The sequence below is a fragment of the Cebus imitator genome, unplaced genomic scaffold (genome assembly GCF_001604975.1).
Source record: "Cebus imitator isolate Cc_AM_T3 unplaced genomic scaffold, Cebus_imitator-1.0 Scaffold1, whole genome shotgun sequence".
Lineage (NCBI taxonomy): Eukaryota > Metazoa > Chordata > Mammalia > Primates > Cebidae > Cebus > Cebus imitator.
In genome coordinates, this window is record NW_016107316.1 from 17,615,005 (window position 1) to 17,626,096 (window position 11,092).

Below are 11,092 nucleotides of genomic sequence, written 5' to 3' on the forward strand. Positions count from 1 at the left end.
AAAAATACAAAAATTAGCTGGGCATGGTAGTGGGGGCCTATAATCTCAGATACTCAGGAGGCTAAGGGAGAAGAATTGCTTGAACCCAGGAGGCGGAGGTTGCAGTGAGCCGAGATCATGCTGTTGTACTCCAGCCTGGGCAACAAGAGCAGAGGGCTTTTGGAGACATACATTAGCACCCTTTAATAAAGAGCACAAACTTGCCTTTAAAGCAGAAGATAGGGGTAGAAAAGACAATGGGCTAGAAATTAGCAACACTTACATAGTTACATAGTAAAGAAGAATCTGTATTCTAGCCAGCTTCTTTCTTTTAAAAAAGTTACTACAGGTAACTTTTTACAGTAGGTATCTACTGTAAAAATTAATTAAAGTATGCTGTTTTAAGGTAGGTATTTTAAAATCTGTGGTTTTTTTTTTTTTTTTTTTTTGGCATATACAAACCATTTTAACTCTCAAAAAGGAGAAAAGTTGTTGAACAATGAGAACACATGGACACAGGGAGGGGAGCATCACACACTGGGGTCTGTTGGGGGGAAATAGGGGAGGGACAGCAGGGGGTGCGGAGTTGGGGAGAGATAGCATGGGGAGAAATGCCAGATATAGGTGATGGGGAGGAAGGCAGCAAATCACACTGCCATGTATGCACCTATGCAACAATCTTGCATGTTCTTCACATGTACCCCAAAACCTAAAATGCAATTAAAAAAATTAAAAGTAAAGGAGGAAAGTTTATGTATAAAAAAAGAAAAGATGGTGGAAAGTTCATATCCAATTGTTAGTCAACGCTACCACTAGATAGATGGAATTTCCATCCTTTCTATGTTTATCTAAATTTTTCATAATAAAAACATTGTTTGCAATTGAAGTAAGGGTTACTTAAAGGGAAGAAAGTAAATTTAAAAAAATTTTTAGAGATGAGGTCTCATTCTGTCGTCCAGGCTATGGAGTATAGTGATCCCAGCTTACAGTAGCCTGGGCTCAAGCAATCTTTCCATCTTGGCCCCCAGAGTAGCTGAGATTACAGACAGAAACACCTGGTGGAAGAAAGCAAACTCTTAAAAAACATTAAAACAAAATTAGCTGGCCATGGCAGCAGCTACATGCTTGTTCAAGCTACTCGGGAGGCTGAGGTGGAAGGATCGCTTGAGCCCAGAAGGTCAAGGCTGCAGTGAGCTGTGATCACACCACTGCACTCCAGCCTGAATGCAGACAGAGCTAGACTCTGTTTCAAAAATAATACAAAGAAATAAATAACATAAATAAGGAGTGGAAGTCCAGGCTGGGTAGGGTGGCTCACGCCTGTGATCCCAACACTGGGAGGCTGTGGCAGGAGGATTGCTTAAGCCCAGGACTTCACAACCAGACTAGGCAACAAAGTGAGATCCCGTCTCTACAAAAGATAAAAAATTTAGTGGTGTGGTGGTGCATGCCTGTGGCCCCAGCTGCTCAGGAGGCTGAGGCAGGAGGATCACTTGAACCCAGGAGCTCAAGGCTGCAGTTATATACTTCAGCCTGGGTGACAGAGTGAGATCCCAACTCAAGAGAAAAGAACCAAGAAAGCAAGGAAGTAAGAAAGAAAATAATGAAAGGAAGAAAGAGAGAAATAGGGAAAGAGAGAGAGAGAGAAAGAAAAGAAAAATTTCAGTAGGATTGTCTCCATAGAGATATAGACAGATATATTATATTCATTGGAAACCATCGTTTTATTTTCATAATGGTTCTAGATCCATGGTCAAAAGTTAGGAACCTTTCCCTGAACACATCTTATCCCGAGAGACAAGCAGTCCAATGGGGTCTAGAAAAAGTTTTCTTTCCCCAGCTTCCAAGTGAAACTGGAGGTTAGCCAGACCCACTTGCAGACTCTTAACTTCACTTTCCTAGAAGCCCATTTCAGCAGCTTACGATTGAGATATGAAGTACAGGAAAAAATTCTGCCAGTTCATCCCACCTCTGTGGATTGTTGGAGAATTAACCAAAATACTCAACAACAGGATATATTACAAAACTATCCAAAGATAAGCCTGTTGCCACTGAAAATGAGGATTCCAAGAAATTTTTAAGGACACACAGTATGCTCACCCCATATCACTTAAATTAAAAAATGGTATATACACAGAATATAGCGACATATTTTAAATGTAAAATATGCTTTTGAAATGCATATTGCCATGAAAACATATTGAGCTAATCCTACTCCTGGCTGTTAATCCAAATATAAAGTATACTAAGAGATATTTGCTGCCCAAATTCAGACATTTCAATATAGTTTAAAGATAAAATTGTTCATTCCCCAAACCATTATTAAACAGTACACTACTATTTTCTATATGGTGTCAATCTCCCTTATCCAAATGTATTACAAACCCACTTATTAGTTTAGGAACCTGTAAGCCAGATTTAGAAAACAAGTCTAATCTTACTTTAGATTCAGAAAGCAAGCCTAATCACCCTTACTGATTATGAATTAACTTCCTTTTCTCCTTCCTGCCCTCCCTCCCTCCTTTCCTTCCTTCCTTCCACCTCTGCCTTCTGGGTTAAGCAATTCTCCTGCCTCAGCCTCCCCAGTAGCTGGGATTGCAGGTGCTTGCCACCACTTGTGGCTAATTTTTGTATTTTTAGTAGAGACGGGGTTTTACTATGTTGGCCAGGCTGGTTTCGAACTCCTGAACTCAAGTGATCCACCCACCTTGGCCTCCCAAAATGCTGGGATTACAGGCTAGAGCCACCACAACCGGCAGACAGAACTTTTCTAAGTGTAAGATAATTTGACAGAGTGAAGCCTCGCCAGCATCTAACTCTGCCAAATGGCACTAGAGCAGTGGTTTTCTAGCCTGGCTTCAAATGCAGAATCACAAAACTTAAGACCTGGGATGGGATCCTTTTTTTTTTTTTTTTTTTTTTCAAATGGAGTCTCGCTCTGCTGACCCAGGCTAGAGTGCAATGGTGTGATCTCGGTTCACTGCCATCTCTGCCTCCCAGATTCAAGCAATTCTGCCTCACACTCCCAAGTAGCTGGGATTAAGGCATGTGCCACCACACCCGGATAATTTTTTGTATTTTTAGTAGAGACAGGGTTTCTCCTTGTTGGTCAGGCTGGTCTCGAACTCCCAACCTCAGGTGATCTCTGCCTCAGCCTCCCAAAGTGCTGGGGTTACAGGCATGAGCCACTGCGCCTGGCCGACCTGGGATCCTTTAAATCAGACTTTCTGGAACCCAAATGACAGGTATTCCAGCTGCAGCCAGGGTGGAAAACCTGTGCAATGGCTGATGTACTATTGAGAACCTCTACCTAAATTGGAAAGGTGGATTGTAGGTGCAAAGTGATACCACTGAAAAGTTCTCTGCTCATGCGCTTCCCACTTACAAACTTATGTGATATCACCTTAAGTAAGATCAGCCTTTCAGAAAGATCAAATAGGCATCTAAACTATAGCTGTTTAAAAAAGAAGAAAGGAAAAAAAAAAAAAAAAAAACAGGCATGATACTTCAGTTGCTTCAGTGAGAAGCTATAGACCTCTTGCTAGCTTCCCATCCCAGATTTTGGGAGACTCTTGCCCTATGTGAACATTAATATTTCCAGCCTAGAGAAAGCAAAGACTCTTCAGGAAGGTGCATCGGACTCCAGCCTCCTAAATACCTCTTTATACAGGTTTGCAAGGGTTCATAGGTCAGCGGGGTGAGGCAATCACTCTGCTGGGATGTTCTTCATGGCCACCAGCAGAGGGAGCTGCACACTCAGCCCATGGCCGCAGCTGCATCCAAGGGTTAGGATGTGGAAACAGGTGGAAATGCTGAATCACCCGGATGAGCAGCCCGCTGAGACTGGATCACAGCTTTATCACATCATGATCTGATTACTTATTTCCCATTGGACTATGAGCTCAGGCCACGTCTAATTTATTTTCTGTCTCCTGAGTCTCGCACAGCACCAGGCACACAGTAGCACTGGGCAAATATTAGCTATGGTTGCTATTTCAGGCATCTGACAAATGAGTATTTACCAGACCTGGCCAGATGTTACCATTCGCTAGGATTGTTGAGAGGCCAAGATGCTCTTCCTCCCTCCCAAGACCCCTCACAGGGTATTTTCTGCATCCCAGACCAATGAGACACTTTTTTTCCCATGACACCCTTCCTTCATGGAGACCCCTACAAATTAGATCCTGAAAAATTCATCCCCCATCAGCATCCTCCCCATCTTTTCCCCAACCCACAAAACATCTGTCTCCCTGCAGGCAGGGCCTCAGGCCCTTCATCACCCCCGACCTGGAGTGGACCCACAAATGCCCCAGCCCAGACAGCGGGGTTAGAGACTCACAGGCCGGCTGGTACCAGTGGCTGGAACTTCCACTGCTCCTCCTCACAGTCCAGGAAAAGCCGGTTCATGATCTTGTTCTTCTCCTCCGGGGGAATGAAGTTCTCAATGATTAGGTACCTGGGAGCAGTAATGAAGGAGCAATGGGGAACTGAGTGAGCAAGAGGCTACACAGTGCATGTGAGGGTTGAAGGATTAGATGCAACAAGCCAAGAGGCAGGGGGAACGTGGAGGATGGAAAATCAAGAAGTTAAGGGAAGGGATTCCTACAGAAATACTGTAGCTTGAAAATCACTGCTTCCAATGGGTACAAAAAAAAATAGAAAAATGAATAAGCACTATTATTTGATAACACAATAGGGTGACTATACTCAATAATAACAATTGTATGTATATATATATATATATATTTATTTTTTTTTTTGAGACAGTTTTGCTCTTGTCATCCAGACTGCAGTGACACCATCTTGGCTCACTGCAACTTCCGCCTCCTGGGTTCAAGCTATTCTCCTGCTTCAGCCTCCTGAGTAGCTGCGATTACAGGCACATGCCACCACACCTGGCTAATTTTTGTATTTTTCTGTTTTCTTTTGTATTTTTTGCCCCACCCCCCTAATTTTTGTATTTTTAGTAGAGATGGGGTTTCAGTACATTGGCCAGGCTGGTCTCAAACTCCTGACCTCAGGTGATCCACCCGCCTTGGCCTCCCAAATTGTTGGGATTACAGGTGTGAGCCACCACGCCCGGCCAATTGTATATTTTAAAATAACTTAAAGAATGTAACTGGATTGTTTGTAACTTGAAAGATAAATGCTTGAGGGGATGGATACCCCATTCTCCATGATGTGCTTAGTTCACATTTGCCCGCCTGTATCAAAACATCTCATGTGGCTGGGCGTGGTGGCTCAAACCTGTAATCGCAGCACTTTGGGAAGCCGAAGTGGGCGGATCACCTCAGGTCAGGAGTGGGAGACCTGCCTAGCCAACATGACAAAATCCCATCTCTACTAAACATGCAAAAATTAGCCAGGCATTGTGGTGTACGCCTGTAATCCCAGCTACTCGGCAGGCTGAGGCAGGAGGATCACTTGAACCCGGGAGGTGGAGGCTGCAGTGAGCCGAGATTGCACCACTGCGCTCCAGCCTGGATAAAGCCAAGACTCCATCTCCAAAAACAAAACAAAACAAAAACTCATGTATCCCATAGATATTAATATATACACCTACTATGTATACACATTTTTAAAAATAATTTTTTTAAGTTAGAAATTTTTTTTTAATTTAAAATCATTGCTTCTTATGCAAAGATGGTAGCCTCAGGGCCTTCGGAGTTACTTTTGGCCAGCATCTAGCTTCCATTTCGGGGGGTCCATCAAATACAGGCAGAGGAGGTAGAAGAAACTCCAGCCCCTTGGCCCCGCCTCAGCCCTCAGAAGCATTTCATTCCTAAGGGACTCATGGGAGGGGAGACAGTCAGGATGAGGCCTTAGGGAAGGAGAGGCCTGAGTACTGCGGGCTGGCCGTGGGGAGCCGGGAGGGAAAGAGCTGTGGGCCCTACTTGAGCTTGAGTTCGCGGGTCTGCTCGTTCTGCGCTTCCTCCAGGTCCTGTCGCACGCGGATGTACTCATCATGCTGGTCCTGGATCTCCGCTTTCACCGCCTGCAGCTTGGCATAGAGCTGGGTGGGGACAGGTGCCACTCAGAGGCTGCTGGGTGTGGTAACGAGGCCCCAGTCACCCAGCCTGGGCCGCAGTGCTGCAGGCTGAGTCCACTGACTCAGCCTAGGATGAGGCTGGGGGTCCTGGTCCCAACTCCTCGCTGTGCTGAACACATTTAGGGCTCCCCCCCCGCCTCCATTTGAGGCCTGTGGCCATTGCCTGCTCTTTCTCAGCTGCTATTAGCATCGTGGAATGTTCAAACAGGAAGGGACCCCAGGGACCTTTGGTCCAATACCCTCCTTTTATAGATGAGGAAGCCAGGCACAGACTTGCTCAGGGTCACACAACCAGCCAAGAGAAGAGCCGGAACAAGCACCCAGGTCTCATTTGGTGACCCAGAGCTTAGGGAGCAGGCAGCCTGAACGAGTCTGGAAGGTGACTCCTCCCACTCCAGTCTCTTCAGGGGCTCTCAAAAGTGGGGTGTGGAGGCAGCACAGGCATCCTGCTCCTCTCCAAAGCCACTGAGAGCTGAGTCCGTGGTAACCGCTGCGGTGGCTGGGCCTCTGCCATATCAGCAACCCCAAAGGGCCTCCAGTTTTTCCCAGAATCCAGGCTGGAGCTTTGCTGTTTCCTGCCCTCGACCCCCTCGCATGTACATGTCTTCCCCTTCCACGGGCTTTGCAGAGTCCTGGTGAGCGGCTATTCTCATCCCTTGACATGTCCTTGAGGGCCTTCTGCTCCCTGCTTGAGCTTCCCTGGGTTCCAGTCTCCTCCTCAGCCTCTCTGTATTCCCCCGGCCCTGCTCCAGGCCCAGCTATCCCAACTGACTCACTGGTAACACAGAAAAGGGGGAACTCACCCAGGACCATGAGGACGGTAACCTTGGATACTGCAAGTGACAGAGTTCGAAGCCTGTCACACCCACCCTGGCCCAGGAGAAAAGGCTCTACTCCACCCCTGGCCCCAGCCTCCTGCCTCCCCCTGCTGCTCACCCCTGAGGCCCAAGCCAAGTAACTCAGGGGTTCAGCAGTTCCAGCAAAATGGGGAGGAGTTCCAGAGGCACACACCCTTGGGCAGAGGTGGGCCTCCAGCACACCCTGACCCGTCCTGCTGCAGGTCTTACCTTCTTGAGTTTCTTGGTTTTGACCTCCACCTCCTGCTGCAGGGACGTGTAGGTGCCCCGGAGCTCCATGGTCTCCTCGTCTCGAAGCATCATCTCCTGCTGCATCTCCCGCTCACGACGTTTCTAGGCCAAGGACAGGCAGGGGGTTCAAAGGAGCAGCGCGTACTCGGGAGGACCAAGAAAGCTCAGGGGCCTGGCTCACTCTGCCTGTCATGGGACCTGGCTTCACCATGGCCCACGCCCACTGCTCCCACCCAATGCTGCAGAGCCCCTAGGAACCCTCCTCTCAGCTCCCAGGGCCTTGCCTTTGCCAGGCTCTGCCTCATGTCGATGGAGACCCCAACCCTACAAGCTGGCCTACTCCCGGTGTCAGTCATATAGATGGAGGCACAGCATGCCCACTGCCTTCCAAGCTGCCTCACTCTCTCCCAGAGTAGTGTAACAGCTGATTGTCAAGACCAACATGCTCAGCCGGGTGTGGTGGCTCACGCCTGTAATCCCAGCACTTTGGGAGGCTGAGGCAGGTGGATCACGAGGTCAGGGGATCGAGACCAGACTGACTAACACGGTGAAACTCCACCTCTACTAAAATACAAAGAGTTAGCCGGGCATGGTGGCCTGTGCTTGTAGTCCCAGCTACTCGGGAGGCTGAGGCAGGAGAATTGCTTGAACCCAGGAGGTGGAGGTTGCAGTGAGCCGAGATCACGTCACTGCACTCCAGCCCAGGCGACAGAGTGAGACTCTGTCTCAAAAAAATAAATAAATCGTGGTTCTTGATTATTCTGGGAAACAGTTATACAGTTGGCAAAGAACTCACACCACCTTGTGGAAGGCCCGGGAATTAGTAGCAGGTGCCTAGGAGGCTGATGTAACGGAGAGCCATCACGTCCTCTCACCCACCAGCTAGCTGTGCCCCTGCCAGGGGGAAGACCCTGGGCTAGTAGACCTGTGGGACCCAGGGTGGCATGTCTGTGATTCTCAGCACTGTAATCCCAGAGATCCTGAGTCCACGATGGTTTACTGCCCTGAGCCACCCAGACATGAGCTGCAGGCCATGCTCCCCAAGGTGACCTGGCGCCTGGCAGCCCTACCTGCTCAGCAATCTCCTGCCTCTTCAGCTCCAACATCTTCTGCTGCTCGTTGGTGTGATCCATGATGTTCCTGCCCCCGATGAGCAGCTTGCTCTCCATTGCCTGGGGACACAGAGGAGCTGAGAGGTGGGCTTTGCAAAGGGCCACAGCATCGCCAGCTAGAGAGATTTTGCTTCCCTGTTCTGTGGTCCTTCCAGGAGTGGACACAAGATGTGTCCCAGATGGAACTTTGTGGCTTTCAGGGAGAATGGAGTTTTCCCCTCTAGTGTCTCAGTTCTCAGCACAAGGCTCCCATTGTCAGCAGGACAGTAGGGAGGCAGAGAGGGAGCCCCTCGGGGAATCTAGGGCACCTGATCTGTTTGCTTTGGATACACAGGAAAGGTTGGTTCACCAGGGCTAGGAGGAGGTTGAGGGTAGCAATCTAATCCTGGCAACCAGGCCCCAGCTGGTGTTGAGGATTGGGAAAGATCAGATACAGTCACTGGATAGTCCAGCCTTTCGCTAACTGCTTCCAACTCAGGAAGACAGCTCTCAATACAGGCAGCAGGAAAGGGTCTAAATCATCCACTTATGTGGAAAGCAGAAGCAAAGCCAAAGGGGGCAGACGGCACAGCAAGAAGGAAGAGCATGGGGCCCAGCACAGCAGGAGCTTTGGAGAGGGCCAGGAAGACTTGGGTTCTACCCATTTACCTTGAGGCTTTGGGCCAATTATTCCCTTGGGGTCTGTCATCTATAATATTGGAACACTGCCTATGTTCCTGGATGGCTAGCAAACGTTTGCCGGGCGCTAAGTATCCGTTAGGTGCTGAGCTAAACCTTTAACACCATAGTTTCCATCCTCCCCTAAGAGGGACTCTTCCCCTCCCCATTTAACAAGTGAAGACACTGAAAATGACCAGCCTCAGGTCGTGCAGCTGTTGAGTAGCAAAGAGGTCGGATTTGAACACTGCACCCCCAGCCTCACTCTGTGAAAGCCCCTAGTTAGTGCTTGGCACAGACATTTAGTCAGTGTTTCTGAATCTTAAGATGAAATAATATCAGCTTTGTGTAAACTGTGACTACATAAAATGTGTTCTCAAGAGGGTGCTGCGGGCAGCCTCTTGGAACTTACTCTGGTTTGGGGGGTGCCCGATTTGAAATTTTAGAAAATGAAAACCAGAAGAAGGTGCTGTCCCAGGGTACCCAGCTGTCCTCTGGCTTCATCACGGGCCTCCTGGAAGGTGGAAATCACCTTGAACCAGCGGAAAAAGCTGGCTGCTTCTCCACTGGAATTTTTCCCAGTGGAAACAGCTGACCTGCCTGAGGGATCTCAGAGCAGGGGGCACTGTCAGACTGGGGGAGCAGGAGACCACCTGTAAGAGCCACACCTCTGGGAACAGAGCCAGACAGGGGTTAACAGTGGCCTTTGGGAGGTCAGGGAACGGGCTGTGTGAAGGCACCCAAAGATGCTGAGCAAAGCTGGGCCAGTCAGAGAGGCACCAGCCTTACTCCAGCCCCATATAGCCTTGGAGGCCAAGGGGGGAAGAAGGAGCCTTGAGCCCTGGAAGCTGTGCATTCCGTCACACTGCAGCCACCTGTGCTCCTGGTTAATAGTCTCCCCACTCACCCCGCCACCTGTCACAGACCTAAACCCATCCTAGGCTCTTCCTTTGCATTCCAGGTCAGCATTTGCAGGACCGTGAGAGGGAATAATCCCGTACACTGCACCCTAGGTGACCCACCTGCCTCGCCTCATCCCTGCCCTGCCTCTCCCCCACTGCATCTGCCCAGTGAGTCAAGGCCATCAAACCTGCTCCTTAGTGAGGCTCCCACCACCCCCTCATTTTCATTCTCACTGGTACATGCTGACTTAATTGCAGCCCCCACAACTTCCTGGACCACTGCTGGGGGGTCCCCACTGCCTCAGTTTCCCCTTCCACCCATTTCGCCACATGACACCTGGGTGGATCCACTAAAAACATAACTCTAGGCCAGGCGAGGTGGCTCATACCTGTAATCCCAGAAATTTGGGAGGCCAAGGTGGGTGGATCACCTGAAGTCAGGAGTTCAAAACCAGCCTGGCCAACATGGTGAAACCCCGTTTCTACCAAAAATACAAAAATTAGCCAGGTGTGGTGAAGCACACCTGTAGTCCCAGCTACTCATGAGGCTGAGGCAGAAGAATCGCTTGAACTTGGGAGGAAGAGGCTGCAGTGAACCAAGATCATGCCACTGCACTCCAGCCTGGGCGACAGAGTGAGACTTCATTGTGGGAAAAAAACCAAACACCAAAAAAACAAAAAAAGCCAGCACAACTCCGAATGGTTGCTCCTCGAATTCAAACTACTGAATGGACCTCCATTCCTCGCAGCATGAAATCCAAGGTTGGCTGCAGTGAGAGGCCTCCCAGGTTCCTCTCACCACTCATGCTTCGCGTGTGCTCCGCACTCCAGCCTCACCAAAAGAATTCCAGCCCCCTCAGTGTGCCATGGCACTTCACAAGCCTTGGTTCCTCCTCCCACTCCACATCTAACTGGAAAACTGCTACTTCTTCTGCAAGAGACATCTTGACCATTGGGAAATTTTCCCTGATCCCCTCGAAACTGCTCTCTCGGCCCCTCAGTAACCAGGCCATGTTCCTACTACTTCTCATAATAGAATCATTATTTGTTGACATGCTGTCTCCCTATGAGCTCCCTCGGGGTAGCAATCATATCTTGCTCATATCTCAGGGTCCCTGGACTTAGCACAGTGCTTGGCAGATACCAAGTGCTCAATACATATTTGATAAACCAAACAGAATCCTTGAGGGTTGTCCCAGAGTGGGTTTCGGGTCCCTTCCTTGGGCTTTTTTTTTTTTTTTTAGACTTTGTCTTGCTCTGTTGCCCAGGCTGGAGTGCAGTGGCTTAATCTCGGCTCTCTGCTGC

The 11,092-nt window shown here is 49.0% G+C and overlaps 2 protein-coding genes across 2 annotated transcripts in view; both read right to left on the minus strand.

Annotated features, from left to right (window-relative positions):
• The window catches only part of LOC108301632, a 480,010-nt gene that overhangs the window by 94,763 nt on the left and 374,155 nt on the right, over positions 1-11,092 (minus strand). The window lies entirely within an intron of this gene.
• Positions 1-11,092, minus strand: part of KIF3C (kinesin family member 3C) — a 49,800-nt gene that overhangs the window by 16,537 nt on the left and 22,171 nt on the right. The window contains exons 2-5 of the mRNA XM_017524415.2: positions 8,187-8,288; positions 7,096-7,218; positions 5,874-5,992; positions 4,319-4,435 (exon numbers count right to left, since the gene is read on the minus strand). Coding sequence (XP_017379904.1) covers positions 4,319-4,435; positions 5,874-5,992; positions 7,096-7,218; positions 8,187-8,288 — 461 coding nt within the window. The remainder of the gene's footprint in view (positions 1-4,318; positions 4,436-5,873; positions 5,993-7,095; positions 7,219-8,186; positions 8,289-11,092) is intronic.